The following is a 21,899-nucleotide window of genomic DNA, read 5'->3' as shown; positions in this document are numbered from 1 at the left end:
AAACGGCTCCTACGATTTCGATGAAATTTGGCATGTAAAGATTTTCGGGGATAACATCTCTGGGAAAACGCTTATTAACGAGTTTTAGCCCGAGCAAAGCTCGGTCGCCCTGGGTATATAATAAATAAGCATGCATAATAATTTGGGGGAGGCCTATGTCCAGCAGTGGACGTCTTTCGGCTGACATGATGATGCATAATAAGGGGTAGAAATTGAAACAAATTAAGAAAGTAAATTAAGTAAGGTAATAAGGAATTCATTCTTTGCTTACCATCAGGCGTGATAGTGTGGTCAAACGCTGGCCTAAGTATTTGTATTTCTGTGTAAAATAAAAAATAAATGGATTCTAGTTTCGTAAAAAAACCTTGGCCTCTGACGGTGACTGTATCCGACTTATGTACCTATGCAAATCATACGGTACCTTATAAGGTCCATCACCTCAAGTGTACCAGTACCAGTACGTAACGGGTCCGTCCCACATTGTCCCAGTTTTTACTGGAAACAAAGGAATTAGATAATAATCGAGTTCGCCGTGAGCACTGATTGAAACCGACCTAGACCTCATTGGATACCTAGAAATAAATCTAGGTATTTACATTGATCTGTATAGTGCAGAAGAATTTGAATCTTAACCATGTATCTGTGACTTTGTTGCAGTTAGCCACCACTGTTTGATTAAATACTAGTGTTTACGAGTGCGATTTTTTTTTATTCGACTAGATGGCAAACGAGCAAGTGGGTCTCCTGATGGCAAGAGATCACCACCGCCCATAAACATCTGCAACACTAGGGGTATTGCAGACGCGTTGCCAACCTAGAGGCTTAAGACGGGATACCTCACGTGACAGTAATTTCACCGGCTGTCTTACACTCCACGCCGAAACACAACAGTGCAAGCACTGCTGCTTCACGGCAGGATTAGCGAGCAAGATGGTGGTAAAAGTATTTATTCCAGACGTTCAGCTATTTACATACAAAATTTGATCCACATCCCTCAAACCGTTTTAGCGTGTAGGAGTATGCACGCACATATAAACTTCCGCATTTATAATTTTGAGGATTAAAAGAATCTTTGCAAGGGAAGTTGAACAGTAATAATCCATTATACCGCTAATATTTCCATTCTTGTCTGGCACATTCGCCAATCCATATCATTACCACCAAAAATGCGTTAGATGCGAATTTAATCCATACTAATATTATAAATGCGAAAGTAACTCTGTCTGTCTGTCTGTCTGTCTGTCTGTTACGCTTTCACGCCTAAACCGCTGAACCGATTTTGATGAAATTTGGTACAGAGAGAGAATAGACTCTGGGAAAGAACATAGGCTATTTTTTATCGCGAAAAAGAGGCTTTCAGGGGTTGAAATAGGGGATGAAAGTTTATATGGTGGAAGTTCGTAGCTATCGAACATAAAACCATGAAACTTGGCATTTAGGCACTTAATAAGAAATAATTCTATATTTGTTTGAGCTTTTAAAAAAAATTGACCTGTGAGGGGATGAAATAGGGGATAAAAGTTTTTACGCAAGGTCGTCATTATTGAAGATAAATCGATGAATCTTTATTAAACTTGCCATTTCGGCACGTGAAAAGAGATAAATAGATATTTGTTCGCACGTTTTTAAAAATTCTTCCTGTGAGGGGTGAAAAAGGGGATGAAACTTTATATGGAAGATCGTCATTGTCGAAGATAAATCGATGGTTCTTTATGAAACTTGGCATTGGGCTACTTATAAGTAATAATTAGATATTTGTTTAAGCGTTTTTGAAAATGTTACCTGCGAGGGGATGTTAGCAGAGGGGATGGTGCAGTGTTAGCAGAGCCTTTTAAGCTCATAAGCAAAATGTACGCAATGTGGGGTCATTTTAGATGGCTTATTCACATAAACAGTCAGACATGAAAAATTATGATTTTCAGATTTTTCTTATTTATTGTGCTATAAGATCTACCTTTATGCAAAATTCCAAGTTTCTAACACAGCCGGAAGTACCTACCCTATAACTTTTTCTGTTGAGGCAATTTGTATGGAAACACCTTTTTAACGACTGTAGCTTTTGATTGCCTTGACTTAGAGGTGTGATTTTTTCACAGCTTTCGGGACTATTGACCTGAGTTTAGGGTTTTAATTTCAACTCGATATATACCTTACTCCGCGCATTTACGAGATAAAGGGTCTTGACCGACAGACGGACGGACGGACAGCAAAGTAATCCTACAAGGGTTCAATTTTTTCCTTTTAAGGTACGGAACCCTAAAAAACATTTAATCTGGCGCTTTTCAAATTTCGACCTATTTACTTGAAAATATGGGGATGAAAGTTCTTAAGGAATTCCAAAAAAGTTACTACGTATAAGTATATTTATCGGAAATATGTGTAGCTATGCTTAGTAAAAATGCCTTGACTTACAATAAAGGACGTAAGGTGTCAATAGTTCACTATGAAGAATTAGTCCTTTTGTGTTGGCAGGGTAGAATACACGTCGTATTGCTAAAATATGGCTACCCGCAAAATATAAATTATGCTTTACCAAAGAACATCGGATGGATGGATGTATGGAAGAACAAAAAAAAATAGTTTATATTTGTAGCAATGTACTAAAATAGGTTATTTTTGGTAAACCGTAGAAGTTTCTATGTACTATTATTGGCAGAATAGGTATCCTATATAAATTAAATACTTCCCAAAATTACTATTTCAAGCGGACGAAGTCGCGGGCAGAAGCTAGTGTTCCATAAGTTCAATTCTCGCGTCTCGCTTGGACCAGTAACTTAAGGCTGCGGCCACATGAAATCGCTCGACGCTCGTTTCTAGTGTCAAATCTGGTCATGTGACATATAGCTGAAAATGTTAAGCTTTATCGCTGGAAAAAGAAAAAAAACCTTCAATTTCGGCAAAAACACTGTTATTTTTTTTTTCATTCACTCCAATTTCTTTTATTTGTACCACTGCCACGACTGCTACTAAATGAGATTAATAAGAAATCAGCTTCCATGGCCAAGATCATTCCTGCAAGAAGCCATCTTGTCGCTGCTGCTCGACGCGGCAACTTGACGCAACTTTTTTTAGGTCGCGGGAAATTCAAAATCACCTTGAAAACGGGGTCACGTGAATAAACAAAATATCCATAGGACTAAAACGACCATTAAATTAAAATAAATAAAACTAAAACATTAATAAAAAAGAGAGGTTGGCCTCTTGGCATGGTGCCCATCACGCAGGCAGCATTCCCGCGTTGAACTGCGATTGAGATTCTTTGCGCGAGAGAGCTGCCGGCGCGAGGGTTGCCTGTTGCCTCCCTTAACCTATAGAATAGATTTATCGCTGCATTCGAGCAACGAGCGACTGCATCTGGCCGCGCCTTAAGAATCTAGTTGAACATGACGTAGTCCAACGAAAACATCGCCTACCAACTTCTTACCTTATCGAACTTACTTAAACTAAGTGACGCGCGATCGTGGGCGTACCACGTAGCAAGTAGCAGTACACAACTAGACGCCATAAAAGGCGGTGACAAAAAAGCTAACGGGCATAGCTTTGGTATGAGTTAGGCTAGTATTGACAGTTCACTGGTACACTCTAGCAAATGCGAAGTAACGGGAGGGTTTGAGGCTAGCTTTGAAGCTTTATTGTCAGTAGGTTAGGGTATAATAGGTTGAATCAAGTATAATTAGTCAATCAATTAGATTAGATTATAAAAAAATACACACACATTACAGTTAGATTATAAAAAAAATATTGGACAAATATTTTTTTCCCTCTGTCAATTAAAAAAAAATGGTTCGAAATAAGTTTTTGGTAAAAAAAAAAAACATTTTTAATACAAGCTTCTTTTGCTGACTACATTTTGTCGACTTTACTTGCATTGTCACTAAAACTAAATTTGCATACCTTTCAATTCGATGCCATTAACCGTTGAAGAGTTCCGTCCTGCGGAGATGATCCTGGCCGGACTACAAGGATGTCATTACCAGATTATTGTATTGTCACCTTTACACATAAGTATGCCAAATTTCAAGTCAATCCGATTACTGGAAGTTGGTCGAATTTAACTTGCAAGATTTGACTTCAGACAGACGGACATACAGACAACGGAACAGGTGAAACTAATAAAAGCTTGTAAAAAGGCTGGTATTGCTGTGCCCCCATTAGGATATAGCAAATTCAGTTGGTAAATAGGTACCGTATCGTCAACCACACGCTTCTTTCCAATATTATCCAACTTGATTAATCCTCAAGGATAAATAATCATTTAACCAGTTTCATTGATAACATTATGTGACTTTTATCCGATTAATATCGTAATCTTGTTTTCGATGACATCAGCAGGATCGAACTGCCGATTTGGTAACGCCGCCCCCACTGCGCCTACGTTATATTGCGCGTAGCACACATATTTTAATCAGCACAACGAATATGTTTTAAACTTTCGCAATTTTCACTCATAGTTTAATATCATAAAGGATGCATAAAGGGGATTAGGGGAATTATCACGCTAAACACACGAGTAATATTTACCTCGACGTTTCGACCACATTAAGTCGGGACCAGACGAGTGTAACGTGTAATGTAATCTATCGTGTAATAATGTAACACGAATTCTACGTGTGGACGTCACTACGAGCATTACATGTAAGTTGTAACGCTCGCGCGGCGCTCGGTGTTGATCCATCGGCTGTCGGTTTTTCGCGCGAACACAAAGGCGCTCGCAGTGCTCGTGCTCGTTTGGCTCGTGTGCCGTCCACGCTGTTGACGCTAAATTACACGTAATGTTACATTACACGTTACACTCGTCTGGACCCGACTTAACAGTGGCCGCGGTCACAAATAGACTGAATCGTAGGGTGTCATGTCTGCTTAGAACTATCCGCACTTGATCACGACACGAATACGAATATACCAAGTACTTATAATATTTATACTTGTTGATTCGAAGTTGCCACAGCCGTGGTGGCCTCTCACGCAGAGGTTCGTGGGTTCAAACCACGGCTCGCACCTCCGAGTTTTTAGAAATTTTTGTGCGGAATTACATTTGAAATTTACCACGAGCTTTGCGGTGAAGGAAAACATCGTCAGGAACCCTGCACAAACCTGCGAAGCTATTCAATGGTGCGTGTGAAGTTCCCAATCCGCACTGGGCCCGCGTGGGAACTATGGCCCAAGACCTCTTGTTCTGAGAGGAGGCTTGTGCCCAGCAATGAGACGTATATAGGCTGGGATGGAATTCGAAGTTGCGGGTCGGCCCGTTGGACACCGATGGCGACAATCATCACGAATAGTGCTTATTTGTGTAACATAACTATCGCCATTTATCACAATCAACTCTGTAACATTATTAACCCTTGTTTAAGGTAGAGCGAGAATGTTTCCACCGCTTCCGCGCCTCTCAAAAGGCGCCATTATAATTTTATTTTGAACTGGAAACTGAAAAAATGGCGCCCTTACCATCTGACGACTAGAGCGCGCTCCACTTGGTCTACCACGGGGCCAGCGCTGATAACAGAAACAGGTTGAAAAACTTCCTGTAAGTAAGTTGCCATTTTCACTTTTGCGAGGACACACAAAATCATATATTTTAATTTTTGTATTTTTTTTTTTGTTTTATTTGTGTTTGCTGTTGTTGTTTTTTAGTTTGGTTGTATTTGTGTGTCTTTGTGAATGTGAATAAATGTCTTCTATTCTATTCTATTCTATTCTATTTTTTATATGCAGAAAGTATATATAACATGTTATAACTGAAGTTTTAAAGCAAATGTTTTTTAGGTTAAATTTATGTCGTACCGTTTCTAAAAATATACTGCGTTATAAAGGAGACAATACAAGATATTTAAACGTGATTTAGGAGGCTCGACTTACCCAACTTCGGTTATGACACAATTCCATTTAAAATATCTCAATTTGGTTTCTCCACGCACTTCATATACAGTTCATTCTTTTTTATATCCACTTCAAAAAGGTGGAGATTTTTAATTCGTCTGATGATTAAGTTTTATGTAAGTAAGTACGTTTTACCCGCGTGTGAAATGATTGGTATAAAAATAGTTTATAAGTATATTTTCATTTGATATACGAGTATATAACTATTATTTCTAATAACCACCATATTGTATACAGTTCTAACCTAACCCAACCTACTTTTCTGGTAGAAATATGCATTAAGTACGTATATTTTAAGTATGTTATATCAAATGTTGTGCGATGTAATGATTATTATATAAAACGAATAATGTCATTTGTAAAAATATTATTTGTTGTTATATGATTCAACAATTATATCAAATAAGTTGTCTAATGAAAAAGTTCACGCCACGCCGCTGATACACATACATAGGTACTCCGTTTCGTACGATTAGGATTATTCGTAGGGCAATTGTCTTCAGAACCCAAATGGACGTCCTTGCTGTATTTCCCCATTTATTTTCATCTATCTATGTAGATCATGCATTAGTTCTAGACAGTTTCATAAACTAAGCATAACAAATCAGCCTTTTTGCCAACAGGTTTTACTGGTTAATATTCGGATCGCAATGATTAATTAGGTATCAAAATAAACTAATGTCCATTAGAAAAATATTAACGTTTTTAACAATTGAATGTCACTAGATAACCTTGGCTTTTTTATTGACTATACAACCCTAGAAACCTAATGTTAAGTAAGAAGGCGTGGTGGCAGTGATCAAACAACGTGGATACCGAACTAATAGGTCAATTTTTCTAGAAAAACGAACGTGAAGGAGACCTATGGTTTCAGCAGTCACTGTTATAATTGTGCTGAAAGGGATTCTTTACAGATTCCTTACAGTTTGCAGCTTTTATCCCTCCTCAGCCACTCGATTTTGGAGGGCTGTGGGAAGCGAAAATAAATTCCCCAAAGCAATCTTGCCGGATTCTTCTCAACAGAGGTTTTTCCGAACCGGTGTTTTTTTTGACATTCATAGGTGCTTGTTATAACCAAAATTGTATAAAGCTATTTTGACTATGACACTATAATAAATTTAGAAATCTTTGTTATTATTTAGCTTAATTTTTGCATAAATCTAAATGATGTGTTCAGATTTAGTTTTCTGCGAGCCAGTATGAATCCATATCTTAAAATAGCTTTATAACATTATATCATTCAGGCTAATTCAAACATATATATGCGATGCGCGAGCGCAACATGGTGCCTTGAACTGACACACACTTGAACTTGAACTTATTGATTTTCTTCTAAGTTAGGAATGTTACCCAGTTGGAAAGATAATGTTACAGCGTTTTTAAAAGGGCCTAATCCAAGCCTGACAATCCGGAATACGCAATGCAAAGCTCGAAGAATATGGAAGTTGAACTGGCAAGCCACGATGGGCGATGGGCGAGCTACGTCGTTCGGAGAACAACGGTTATCGTTGGGGGAGAGTCCACGAGTGGCGACCACGAACTGGAAGACGAAGCGTTGGCAAGCTTCCCACTAGGTCGACTACCACTAGGATGCAAGTGGCGAGTTGTCCATTGTGAAGTTCTAAGGGGAGGTCTTTGTTCAACAGTGGACGGCTTCCGGCCGATGATGAGTTTTGAGTCATCATCTTTGTATGTAGTATAATCACTACCAGTCGTATGCTGTACTGCTAGGTAATTTTTTTTCATTTTTTTTTACTCTTTATTGTACAAAAGAAAGGACACAGAATACAATTGACAAACTCTATAATTCTTCTGTTTTTCTTTATTTGCACTGCTTGGTTGTTTCGTAGGTATGCAAGTTGTTAGCTTCGAATTTTGCAAGACGTATTTCACCCACTTCTACAGATTTATGTAGATAGGATGACAATGCAAGTGCAGTCAGCAAAAAATACAGTCAGCTTGTATAAAAAATATATTTTGGGGAAGGCAATAAGACCGTTTTAATCCCGAAAAAAATTGCACAGTTCCCATGGGATAGTGATAAACGAATTCTTGGCAGACAAACAATAAATACTAAAACCTCTCTGAAAGACTTTATTATTTCGCGCTAAAATATTTTCCCATGGCTCTTCACAAAACTTTGTTAGATTAAAAAATATGCAAATTCGACAGGTCAATGACTAGGCTTAGACAAAATGGCGACTGAACACGCTTTTGGGCTGAATTAGTGCCGTAAAAATGTTTTCATGCCTATTTTACATGCAAAGGGGATTCCGTTAAGGAAATTCTTGATTTTTTTTGACAAATATTCATAGTTTAGTTCCACATTCATATTATTCAATGGATTTATTGAACTGTTAATAATTTTGAGGTTGTTGGGCTGTGTGGGTAAAACTTTCTAGATAAATAGATAAAAAAATACATGAGTCAAGTTTTATTTTTGCCAACGTAAGAAGCAAAAAAAAAATTATTTTTTTTTCAATACATTATTATTTATTTTTAAAAAAGGGAAAAGGCGACAAATTATCGTTTCCTTTAATACGTAACGTCGGAAAAAAAGGAAAACTATACGCCTTTCATAAAAGGAGGAAATTACATGAATTGTGTTTCGCCAGATCGCAACTGACATGTGAAAACCTCGTAAGTACCGAAAATTTTCAAAAAACGTTTTATACTTTTATTCATCAGAAAATCGTGCACCTAATACATGTCTGCATTCAAAAAAATCACCGATGAATCAATGATATATACCGGGTGGACCCTGTAACAGGAGCAAAAAATTAAATCACAGGTTCTGCTACTCAAATGGAACTACTTACTATTAAGTAATTATATCATTATGTTTATTCCAAACAAATTAAATGGAATTTTCAATGTACGGCAACCAATAGCCTAAATGACCTCGCCTGTCACGTAACAAAATGACGGATTTCGCAATACATCGCTGGTCCAATTAAACTTTAAATTATAATAAAAATCTTAATACAAGTTATTTTCAATAGTTGTAGAACTAAATTAGCTGAAAATGAAGAGTGGAAGCTGTGGTTTAATTTTTTGCTCCTGTTACAGGGCCTACCTTGTATATAGCCCCGTCCAGTACTAGTTATAAGATAATGTAAAATGGTTATACAGGGGACAAAGTTATTTTATCCAGCTTGTACTACATAAAACACAGGAAATTTTGACGGATGAAAACCAGTATTCAGTTATAATTAAGAAGAAATTACACAAAAATATTATATAATATGAAATTAAAAAGAAAAAATAAATAACTAAATAAAATCCAGTATTTTTATTATGTTTATTATGCGAAGAGCGAATAAATATTTCTATATTTCTATTTCTTTCTTTCTATTTAAGATCGAATCTCATAATTTCGTTTCTCATAACAACCTTGAGCAGAACTATCATATCACCGAATTTCGCATATATTTTTTCTCATACTATCATTTCTCATAATTTTGTAAAGCAGATGTGATGTTACATAATATGGATGAGAATATTATTTATATGTTCGAATAGTTGCTACGCAGATCGACATATCTCACAATATTACTCTGCATAAGGCTAATAAAAGCATTTATTGGCAGCAGTAAGATTCTGGCGCTTCGCCGGCCGCTCCCGCGGCGCGCTCGCTTCGCTCGCTCGGCTCGCGCGCTGTTGCTGTCGCAGTTATAACCTAACCCAACCTACTATTTAGCTGCTGTTCTGTTCTGGCACTTTTCCTGCTGCTGTTACACTTACATTGCTGGCCTTACTTTAACCTTAACTCCTTATGGTAGCTGTTAGTTCCTTTAATTATGTCATTACGCCATGTTAAAGTCAGCGCTATTCAAAATTCCGTGAAAATACAATAGTCCAAACTCCAAACTAGTATTTTGCTATGCCATTATGCCATATAAAAATCGGTGATACTAATGTTCTGCTATTTAATATTCTGCAGAAGTACATTCGGCGATAAGAGTGTTCTGCTATTTAATATTCTGAGAAATTACTATTATTCGAACTGATAATTATGCAGTTATGATTATGCAAAAGTATCATTCGGCTAAAAAAAATATCAGATACCTGTTATGCGAAGTATATTTCGGAGAATCGATATTATACAAGATAAAGGTAACCCACAATGGACAAAGAATGAATGAATGCATTAGGCGTGTAAACATTAGTTATACCTACATGACTAAATTTAAAATACTGTGCCCTAACAAGAGTATTCACGTTTATTTTTAAACTCTTACTTAACTAAAGGTACCTAATTATTTGTTCAATCACATCACAAGCCGGTCAATAATTATGTAATGTTTACCGAGACTTGTACGGCCATACAACAAACCTATGCCACTGCAACCTTATCATAATAACTTACAGCTCTATCTACGAAAAGAGTCATTGAGTAGTTTTATTGAGAGAAGGTTCTTCAGTACGCGGATCAAATTGGATGAATGTCCGCGGCCCACAGTTGTGAATCACTGCGATTAATATAGGACTGTCATACACATACAACCCATACAAACATGTCCATACAAAGGTGTCCGCGGTAAGGATGTCGTAATAGAGAGATTTGTTACTAATTAATAACAATGAACGATCGCCAAATATATGTTCGTTATTTATTGTTTTTTGTGTGTTTATGTTTCGATTGGTATTTTCTGCTTGATAAACTCGATAATTATATCCTGCGAAGCAATTCAATGGTGCGTGTGAAGTTCCCAATCCGCACTGGGCCCGCGTGGGAACTATGGCCCAAGCCCTCTTGTTCTGAGAGGAGGCCTGTGCCCAGCAGTGGGACGTATATAGGCTGGGATGGAAACTCGATATTTGAAACAGTCGCAATTTTTTTTTGTATTTTTATAAAGTTTTCTTTTATCTAAATACGAGTAATAGACCTATTTAATTTATTATTCAAATGAAAATAAATTATTACAAAATTATCATCTTCGTCCAAAGGATTACCACACAAGGTATGATTTTTTTGTTCCGACCCACTTGCTCGTTTGCCATCCGTCGTATAAAAAAAAAAAAAAAAAAAAAAAAAACAAAGCCGCGGTACAGCTATTCTAGTCTGCGCTATTATCCTAGCTATTACCTAATTTAAAAGCTAGCTCATTACAATTTTCCCATAGCGCGGAGAAACTGGCGAAAGTCAAGACAACGGCCATGAGAAAGAAACAAACTATACTCGTAGATAAAATGAAGTTTAGACGCGGCATCCTTTACCATGAGCCGAATGGGCCGGCTCGACTGGTTTAGTACCACACTCCCACAGAATACCGGCATGAAATAGTAGTTTTGCTAATGTGTTTCGTACGGTGACTGGGAGATCCGGAGGCCCAAGTCCCCGCCCCCCTCCCCCCACTTTAGGCCGGCAACGCACCCGCAGTCCTAGTAATGCTGTAGGTGTCCATGAGTGGCGGTGATCGCTTACCATCAGGTGACCCGCATGCTCGTTTGCCAGCTATTTGATAAAAAAATATGGTATATACTTACCCCCCTAGCTTGCTTGCTTGTTGTAGCTATGAACCCACGAACCTCTGCTTGAGAGGCGATATGTCAAACCACTACGCCACAACGGCTTTTACCGTGTTACCGTTACTTATACCGTATTACCGTTACTCCGGTTAATTCGTAAATTATTTCTCCATTAATACTACTGTGGCGTTTGGTATGAGGCTTTGTGCATAGGTTAGCGAAATACCCCAATATGTTCCTTTTTGTCCAGAGAGTAACAAGTATTATTATATTAGTTAGGTAAAGGTTATAAAATTAGTAGTTGGTATAAAATTAGGTAAATAGGTACATTGCTTCTAGACGTTATAATCTACCACAGTATCACACAAATAAGTACAGTCCAGTCTGTCCGCTATCATTGGTAGGTAAGCATTGAAGTTTAAAAACAAGAAACTATCGAATCTATATCTTAATAACATCATATCATTACTGATCCTATCGTTAGTTAGGCTAGCTGCAAGCAAACACGAATACCTAGGTCCCCCTAGGTAGGTAACACTTCGAATTTTGAGAATAAAACCTTTGTATTGCAAATAAAGTACAATTCAAATAAAATTTCTGACTAGTTGAGATGACTGTTGAAAGCAACATAATTGAAAGCTAAAATTTTCTACTTTTCTCTTGTATTTCAAATTAGGCGCAATTTTTCACCACTATCGAATAGTAATTTCGAGTAACGTCCGTCATTTGAAAAACCAAACTCAATTTAGACCAAAATATGTTTGTTTGAAAACTATTTCTAATAATAAAAAACACGAAATATATTCAATATTTTTTTTTAAGATTCCACGTTCGAAGCCGGGGCGGATGGTTAGTATACCTAATATTATAAGAAAGATAAAGTGAAACATCGAGACATATTGGTGGTAGGACCTTGTTCAAGGTCCGCCCGGATTGCTACCACCATCTTGCTCGCTAATCCTGCCGTGAAGCAGCAGTGCTTGCATTGTTGTGTTTCGGCGTGGAGAGTAAGACAGCCGGTGAAATTACTGGCACGTGAGGTATCCCATCTTAGGCCTCTAGGTTGGCAACGCGTTTGCAATACCCCTGGTGTTGCAGATGTTTATGGGCGGTGGTGACCTCTTACCATCAGGAGACCCACTTGCTCGTTTGCCTTCCAGTCGTATAAAAAAAAAAGACATATTAGGCCATGGCGGAGTCCACAGCCACACTCATCTAACAAACAATTTAAATGCGATCAGGGGCTATTAATATTTATTGCCGTTTAGGTGAAAGATTAAACGTTAAAAAAAAGCCGCCATTTGTGATTTTGCAGACTTCGGTTAGTTACCACTTTGACCCCTGTACAATATTTATTGCAGCGTTGATATAGGCTTTGATTCCATTTGACGTGATTGTTTAAAGTAAAAACCATGATTTAATTTTCGGGAATTCCCACGGTTTTTAAAAATACCGAAATTTCAATTCAGCTGCTGGATCTAATGATTTACGTGTGCAAAGCGCGGGTAAACACTAGTATATATCATACATTTTTAAATAAAAAAAAAAAATGGTTGAGTACTTTAGCAATAGGCGAGCTAAGTAGTTAGTCGAATTATAAGCTTTGTGTTCCACGATCCAGCAACTCATGCGCACTATATTCGGATTTCGGTCGCTAAAATGGTACGTCTGCATTCCTGCCGAATTAAGATAACAAGTGCAAGTACAACAAGTAATAAACAAATCCTTTTAGCGAAAGACAGTTAGTTGCCCTTTGCGTTTCCTTTGTGTTATTGTCTGAAAGCTAGTAGGACACAAGGGTTTTCAAACACTAGTTTTTGTATTTTCCAAATAGTTGAAGAGCTATTTGAACCAGTGTTACTGGAGCTTGTCACATGCGCGCGAACATTCGCACATTTTACAAATGTGGACGCAACGCATGTGAAGTGCCGTCAGAAATTCTTTGCAAACTCATAGGTATGCAACGAAAACTTTGTATAATAACTAGCATAGGTCATCCTCTTATATAATTAAAGACTTACCCCCTTATTCATAAAACTTAACAAGCCTATGTTAACTAACAAATGCTTTGTCCCTTTCTAACAAATACAAATGTCGAAGTGACAGATAAGGACAAACGAATTTTAGCGGCATTTTAACTAAAATAGGTTTTATTGTCGTTTATGAATAAGGGGGATAATTATTTACGGGTTTACATTCGTACGCGCGAAAAAAATATTCATGCAATCATGCATATACGAAAAAAGGTTCTATCAATAACTTCATTATCAACCTTAAAATATCCTTAAAAAATCTGTACGCATGTGTCAATTTAGACATTTCATGGACATTTCATAACCTCAAAAGCGCGGAAATAACGCTGCTCATTTTTAATTATATTTACAGCCGTATTTTTAGAATTTATCACAGTTATATCGTGTAATATCGCAGTCGATTTCTTTGTAACTTTAAATGTCCGGGTACGACCGGGCTATAACCGTATTTTCCCCGGATGGTCAACTCCTGCAGGTCCAGTACGCACAAGAGGTACTTACGTGTATCGGCTAATCAAGAATGCTACATTTGCCTTGTCTTGTTAAATCTAATTGAAGGCGCCTCAAACACCGGGAATAACTCTCTGAATTCATAATATGAATTCATATTATTAACTAAGAAAATTAAAAAAAAATTAAGAAAATTAGAAAAATTAAAAAGCCGTGGTGGCCTAGTGGTTCAAACCCCGGCGCGCACCTCTGAGTTTTTCGAAATTCATGTGCGGAATTACATTTGAAATTTACCACGAGCTTTGCGGTTCAATGGTGCGTGTGAAGTTCCCAATCCGCACTGGGCCCGCGTGGGAACTATGGCCCAAGCCCTCTTGTTCTGAGAGGAGGCCTGTGCCCAGCAGTGGGACGTATATAGGCTGGGATGATGGGATGATGAACTAAGAAAAGCACCGAAATGCATACAATAAGCATACAATTTCACTATTCGCTACACACATTCAGATTTTTTCAGATTATGATTCATAACCTGAACTAACCTTACCAACAAAAAGTTGGAAAGCCTCCGACTTTGTCACTTCAAAGTTCAATATCTCAAAACAGACTGAACTGATTTAGATGAAACATGTCTGAGAACCATCGCTAGAAAATCTGCTTTCAAATAAAAAAACCGCATTCAAATCGGTCCACCCGTCTAAGAGCTACGGTGCCACAGACAGACAGAAAGGCAGACACACATAGCGGTCCCTCTTCTTGCGCCGGGGGTCAAAATTGTATGCATTTCCGGTTTTTCTTGATTAATAATATATTAATTCATATTATGAATTCAGCAGGGCTACTACGAAACTAGAACTCGAAGTTCGTGTCGTGCGGTCTCTCTGACACTTATACTATTTAATACGACAGCGATAGGGACGGTAGGTACGATACGAACTTCGAGTTTCGAGTTTCGTAGTAGCCCAGCAGAGAGCTATCCCGGCTGTTTGAGGCCGGCTAAAGCCGAGCTACGGTTTGCCTGAACCAGCCGAGTTGGGTAGTTTACTGGATAAAAAAAAATCTATTTAGTGTGACAGTTAGTTACAACCTTCGATTTTCGGAGTAGGCCCTCAGGCCGTGCTTAAAAGTGTCGCACGGTTTGACATCACGCAAAACTTTAACTGGCTGTATCTTCCTCATTTTTTGTTTAGTTGACATAAAGAAAATATACCTATCCAATATTGTCTGATAATCTAACTGACAGAAATTACATTTTTTATGAAAACATCCCATTGCCGTCCTGCCGTGTGAAGAGTTCTAAGTTTGTTAAAATTGGAATTATAAAATTGACATTGAAATCACAGAATAGTGTACGCTTTTAAGGCAGTGAGGAAGGGATCAGCGGTGATCGGTATTCGCGGCTCCAACGTCATAGTGTTGGCCGTGGAGAAGAAGTCAGTCGCGAAGCTCCAGGAAGAACGGACGGAGAAGAAGATCGTTCCTTTGGACGAGCACGTCGTGCTTGCGTTTGCTGGGCTACGGGCTGATGCCAGGGTGCTAATTACGAGGTAGTAAAGCTAGGCAACCACGCACTATGCTGCTATCTGCGACGTCTCTTTCTCAAACGATACTTTGATGAGGGATGGCGCGCTAAAACTGCGTGGTTAGCCACATAGTGCGTGGGCCTTTGGCAATATAATAAAATAAATAAATAATAAATATCACGGGACAATTCACAGCAATTGACCTAGTCCCAAAGTAAGCTTAGCAAAGCTTGTGTTATGGGTACTAAGCAACGGCTAAATATAATTATATTAGCTTTTGCCCGCGGCTCCGCCCGCGTGTCATTCGGTTATCGCGCGCTGTTCCCTCGGGAGCTGTGCACTTTTCCGGGATAAAAAGTAGCCTATGTCACTCTCGGGCCCATAAACTATCTCTATGCCAATAATCACGTCGATCCGTCGCTCCGTTACGGCGTGAAAGACGGACAAACATACACACAAACACACACTTTCGCATTTATAATATTAGTATGGATAGCTATAGCTATACATAGACACATACTTAAATACATATTAAACACCCAAGTCCCCAGAACAAACATTCGTATCTTTCATACAAATATCTGCCCTGACACAGGAATCGAACCCGGGACCTCAAGCGTCGTAGTCATGTTCTCTAACCACTAGGCCATCTGGTCGTCAAATATTCAACTACTTATTGATAAACTTTATGTGACAGATATTTCAAAATCTGTCTCTATTTTGTCCGTTTTTATCTCTTACGTATCGTGTTTCCATAACTACTAAATCATTGTTGAAGTTCAATGCCGCCGAGACCGGCTCGGCAGTATTCTATGAGCATTCTCCACCTCCCTGGAAAAAAAATCGTAATACAAAACGTGACGAGTGACATTGATGTTATACATAATCTAGGCCAGGGTTTCTCAAACTTATGGCTCCACGTACCCCTGTTAAAGTTTCTAGACGATAGCGAACCCCCTGCCCCCCAAAGAAAGTAATAAAATTGACTGTTGGAGAAACTAAAAATAAATAATACAAAAATACTCCAAAAACCAATCTTAATCATCTTGCTAGTCTTGCAGCCTGGTGGTTTTTGGAGTCACGTAAACCTTGTCGCGAACCCCCTACCGTCGAATAGCGAACCCTTAGGGGTTCGCGTACCCCACTTTGAGTAACCCTGATCTAGGCGACTCTTTTGTTAAAGAAAGTTGGTCCCACTGAAAACCAGCGTTGCTCTTGCCGCTACACTAGACTACTAGAGTGGGAGTTGGGACCCAATTTATACTGGTCTATGTTGACATAAATGGCTCTATAAATTTGCGGGGTTAAAAACACTTTAGTTTAGTATATAATGTGCTATTACTTAGTCTGTGGCCCGGGTTCGAACCTACAATCTTCTGATTGACATACCATAGATCAAATCACCAGGCTTTCATGACTTCACGAATTCTAAAAATTTAAATCGGCAGTGAATTCTTCAACATTGCTCCGTGAAGTGCTGTCCTACCAAGCCAAGTTGTATGTAAAGTATCAAAGTGATTGTTTATACAAGAAATGCTAATGCGAAACATAAAACTTTATTATGTTATTATTGGCAGCCATGTGTGTTTTCTGATGTCATCTTAATCTTGTCTAAACATTTCTTGGTGACCAAATCTGACATAACGTTTCAAGTGGGTGGCTAAGTGTAGCAAAAACACTTTGTAAACAATAAATCAGTATTTTACGAGTACAATATGGCTTTATCGTTTCAAAATTATTGTGTATAATACTTCTGGATATCTGTCTTTGTTTGCAACATAAAAGGCAATCTCCATATTACATAGTATCTCCAGCACGTCTGACATAGGTTGAAGAATATGCAAGTTGAAGAAGCAATACACATATATATTTTTATTCGAAGAAACGAGCAAGTGGGTCTCCTGATGGTAAGAGATCACCACCGCCCATAAACATCTGCAACACCAAGGGTATTTGCAGATGCGTTGCCAACCTAGAGGCCTAAGATGGAATGCCTCAAGTGCCAGTAATTTCACCGGCTGTCTTACTCTCCACGCCGAAACACAACAGTGCAAGCACTGCTGCTTCACGGCACACACTATATCGATATCATATAACAATATTGTAAATTTGTTTAAAAAATAAATATACCTCGTTGAGTTTCTTGCCGGATTCTTCTCAACAGAGGTTTTTCCGAACCGGTGGTAATTTTTTTGACATTCATAAGTGCTTGTTATAGCCTAAATTGAATAAAGATATTTTGACTTTTGACACTGAATAAACAGTAAAAAAAATCCGCTAAGTAATAAGACCTTTCTATGCTGTATTCTGGAAAATAAATACTTCAGACTTTGACAATGGGCGGGCCACATTGCTCGAAGAACAGATAGTTAGTAGTAGCACAGGTAATAGTGTCTATAACAATTAGTCAGAGACAGTCATAGTAGATAGTAGTTAGGAGACAGTCATCACACGGGATGGAGTAAATAGAAGACTGCCCAGCATTGGGACGTAAAATAAGCTTGTACTTTATATTTGGATTAATCCACTTTTTAGTGTATGTTATTCTATCCCGTTCCCGTAACACAGGAGACATCAATGATGCACTTGGTTTGAAAAATGTTTGCAATTTACTATAAGCATGCATAAAATCATACTTTTATTAAGTAACACAGGAGACGTTACCATGGCAACAAGCTAAACTAAAGTTGATTGACCGTACACCGTAATATTTTTACAGGTCTCAAATAGAATGCCAGTCCCATCGTCTGACTGTGGAAGACCCAGCCACCATCGAGTATGTCACCCGCTACATCGCTAGTATGAAGCAGCAGTACACGCAGAGCAATGGCCGTCGACCCTTCGGCATATCCTGCCTGATAGGGGGGTTCGATTACGACGGCACCCCCCATCTCTTTCAGACGGAGCCCTCGGGGATCTACTATGAGTGGAAGGTCGGACGATTCTTTTTACTTTTTGCCAAAACCTTCCACTTTGATTAAAGACCTACGCTAGCTGGCGTGGGTGCACGGCGCGGGCGCACGCCTGCGGGTGCGGGTGCAAGTAAAATGCTCATACTATTTTTCAATAGCCGTCCAACCGCTGCGTGCAAACCGCGTCAACTAGCGTAGACCCCAGTGCCGAAGCGTACATAGAACTCTATTCCCACTAGCTTACCCAATATTCACAAAATAGAACAACAAGATATACAGAATTTATGAAAGACTAGCGTTTACCCGCGACTTCGCACGCGTCAATCATTAGATACAGCAGTTGAATTTAAATTCTGGGATTTTTTTTTATTCTCATAAAATACATCGTGGTTTTCATTGACGTTAAATTAAATCACCCATGCCAAATTTCATGACTCTAAACCCAGCGGTAGTTATTTCGAGATTTTATCCCTATCCCGTGGGAATATCGGGATAAAAAGTAGCCTATGTGTTAGTCCAGATGTCCAGCTATCTACATACCAAATTTCATGACTAAGCCCAGCGGTTCTTATATTTTGAGATTTTATCCCTATCCCGCGGGAATATCGGGATAAAAAGTATCCCATGTTTTAATCCAGGTTATAAACTAACTTTTTGCCAAATTTCATCAAAATCCGTCCAGCAGTTTTAGCGTGAAGAAGTAACAAACATAGTAAGTTTGTCAGTGAGTGAGTCAGTACTCACTCACTGACAAACTTAGGCACAAACTTTCACATTACGAGTAAAAAGTAAGCTATCTTTGCTTCGGCTTTACCACGGAAATATCTGACGCCATGCCAGTGGAGTGGTAGACCCTAAGTGTTGATCTTTATTATGTTGCAAGAAACATTTAATTTTATGCTTAAGGCGGTTAAGCAAAACTTGGCCAAGTGGAGATCGGTTCAAGTTTAATAGAAGGCGCTGGTAGTCGCTACAGAGCCATTTTCATAATTGCCATATTTATTAAGATTGGTTTTTGGAATCTTTTGTATTTTTTGTTAAAATTCCAAATTTTTGTTACTTTTACGGTCATCCCGTAAACCCATATCGAAAATACAACTGAAATATAGATGCATAAAAAAAAACTGGTTTTTCTATGCATCTATATTTCAGTTTGTATTTTCGATATGCCATATTTTATCTCCAGGCCAGTTCTGCGGGAAGGTACGACAAGACTACGAGGGAGTTTCTGGAGAAGAACTACACCCCGGAAGCCGTGGCGACCGACAAGGGTACCATTAAGCTGGCCATCAGGACCTTGCTCGAGATCGTGCAGTCTGGCCAGAGGAACATCGAGGTAACTGGGTCTCCATAGAAACGGAGCAATGTAGAGCCAGTCGTATTAGGAACGTTCTCATCACGTTGTCACATTAAAGTGCGACTCCGTGGACTGCAGGCATCAGCAGACTAAATATAGCAGTGCACTACTTTTTTCTATGTAGTTAAAGAGTTAAAAGCTTTTTATTAACTTATTGCAATGTATGTTTAATATATGTGCGGGTCAAATCTTGCAAGTTAAGTCTAATAGTCGGATTGTCTTAAAATTTGGCATACTTATGTAAATTTGGGGACAATACAATAATCTGGTAGTGACATCTTGGTGGTCCTGCCAGGATCTTCTCCGCAGGGTGGAACTGTTACACGGTTAATGGCATCGACTTGTTTGCATACCAAATGTAGTTTGGGTGACAATGCAAGTACAGTCAGCAAAAAAAGCTTGTATTAAAAATTACATTTTTACCAAAAACTTTTTTATGAAATACATTCGGTATCTAGGAACATGTCGCCTTCGATTGGAAATTATTCCATCTTAGCCCTCTGGACTGGCAACGCTTACCAGCAGATGGTCAACTTACTAGTCTGTATCCCTGGTTCATAAAAAAGGCAGATATCTCTAAAGAGTCTAAGTACAGACAGCATATCATCAGCAAAGTAACTACCGACTGTCCATGTTTTTTCATTGCAGTTTCATTGTAGTCGGCGCATCTGCACGCAGACTGCACGCTGGCTGCGTTTACGTTGCAGTTGGAATGCAGTTCATCTATACAGTCACCAACCAGCACTAATATATGACAAAATTAAGCGTGAATAAATATCTGATACGACTCTATTTCCTGGGCCGGTAGGAGTGTCAGATATTTTTGCACGCTCGGCAATGGCAGATATTAATGCAGTTGACTGTACTATGCCTAAGCGAGCCTATTCTCTATACTTAAAGACTAGGCACGCAGCTCTCTAAAGGGCTTATGGTTTCCAGGTAGCAGTGTTGAAGATGGCCCAGCCTGTTCGGATGTTAGAGCAGGACGCCATCAACGCCGTCGCGAGGGAGATAGAGCAGGAGAAAGCAGATGCAGAGAAGAATAAGAAGTAGGAGCCAGACGACGAAAATATGTTGCGTGGATACGTAACACTGGAGGTGTTTTAAAATTAATCTAAAATATATCATCGGATACTTGCGCCAATTTGAATGTTAGCTTAGATAATGGATCGGAAACATAATAAATAAATAAAAACTTACTCTAGTAGTCCAACTTGTCCTTAATCCAGAAAAATATACTATCTAATTGTATGACTCGGTAAATACATTCGAGTATAAACATTGATCAGGATTTTGATAGTACGAAATGTATGTACTCGTAGGTATGATGTTTTTAGCCAACTTATTTTTTGTAGTCTATAGCTATGGATATATAACTTATATAGCTATATTTATTAAGCCTTTGAAAGCTATAATATGTATTAAAGTGGTTTTTTAAATTGTATCTTTATTATTTATTACATGGCCCACTAAAGCATAAAAATATCAATTGAAATCGATCAAAATACATAGTTATTTATTTAACATAGTACATCAACATCATTAATAACACTTTTATAGCAGATAAACATGTTTTTTTTTGTATGTTTAGGACAGCTCCGTTGAGTTTATACAATTTAAATTATTTTGGTTCTCATTCGCTAATCTTCAATCAATCATTTTTGTGTCAGTTAAGTAGGTAAGCACCGTAAGATAAAGTAAGTAATGTTTTGCCGTCGTGTTTTGTCGGAAAAGTTCGTTTTTATATTGCTCTCTCAGCTAGCCTACTGAAGCTTACTGAAGCTGATTGAGATAGGAAGATAAAAACGAACTTTCCGACAAAATACGAGGGAAAAACATTATTCATTAATTTGGACCGTTACTCACGGACATCAATTAATATCAATAAATCAATACTAAACTCGTTCCTTTTCAAATATTTGAACTACAAATGGTTGTTAATATCCGCCTCTGAGTTGGTCTTAGTAACTTACAGTCTATGGCTTAGTGTTAATTATTTGTATTGTAATATGATTTTTTTGCAGACTGCACTTATATAGTTATCCTATCCAAATATGCGTGCCATATTTCAAGTCAATCTTAAATTAAGCCCAGAAGAGGGTGAATTTTGACTTGCACTTACGTACGAACATTGCAAGTAAAAAAAAAGTCTTGAAAATATAAACGACTCGAAAAAACGAGTGTAAATAAAGCAAGCAGTCCAATGATAACCTCAACAACAGAAAGTTGGAAAACCTCCGACTTTGTCACTTCAAAGTACAATGTCTCAAAAACG

General features: G+C 38.3%; 2 protein-coding genes across 2 annotated transcripts in view; one reads left to right on the top strand and one right to left on the bottom strand.

The window, feature by feature from the left end:
- LOC141441791 (uncharacterized) overlaps positions 1-21,899 on the bottom strand; it is a gene marked incomplete in the record, with an annotated part of 381,840 nt that overhangs the window by 312,530 nt on the left and 47,411 nt on the right.
- Positions 13,804-21,011, top strand: LOC141441790 (proteasome subunit alpha type-8-like). Its single transcript, XM_074106654.1, has 5 exons — positions 13,804-13,878; positions 15,195-15,379; positions 18,075-18,288; positions 19,454-19,603; positions 20,564-21,011. Exons 1-5 carry the CDS (start codon positions 13,804-13,806, stop codon positions 20,675-20,677), a joined length of 738 nt encoding a protein of 245 aa, XP_073962755.1. The 3' UTR covers positions 20,678-21,011.

Source organism: Choristoneura fumiferana, chromosome 24 (genome assembly GCF_025370935.1).
Source record: "Choristoneura fumiferana chromosome 24, NRCan_CFum_1, whole genome shotgun sequence".
NCBI classification, from domain to species: Eukaryota; Metazoa; Arthropoda; class Insecta; order Lepidoptera; family Tortricidae; genus Choristoneura; species Choristoneura fumiferana.
The sequence above is the reverse complement of the archived record's forward strand: the minus strand, read 5'-3'. Positions and strand labels throughout refer to the sequence as shown.

What these genes read in the sequence shown, in the direction of transcription:
- LOC141441790 (XM_074106654.1), top strand. Translation starts at nt 13,804, where the DNA reads ATGTCCGGGTACGACCGGGCTATAACCGTATTTTCCCCGGATGGTCAA. An exon ending in GGATCTACTATGAGTGGAAG is followed by an intron (nt 18,289 to 19,453) that starts GTCGGACGATTC and finishes TTTTATCTCCAG; the next exon opens with GCCAGTTCTGCGGGAAGGTA. An exon ending in CTGGCCAGAGGAACATCGAG is followed by an intron (nt 19,604 to 20,563) that starts GTAACTGGGTCT and finishes TATGGTTTCCAG; the next exon opens with GTAGCAGTGTTGAAGATGGC.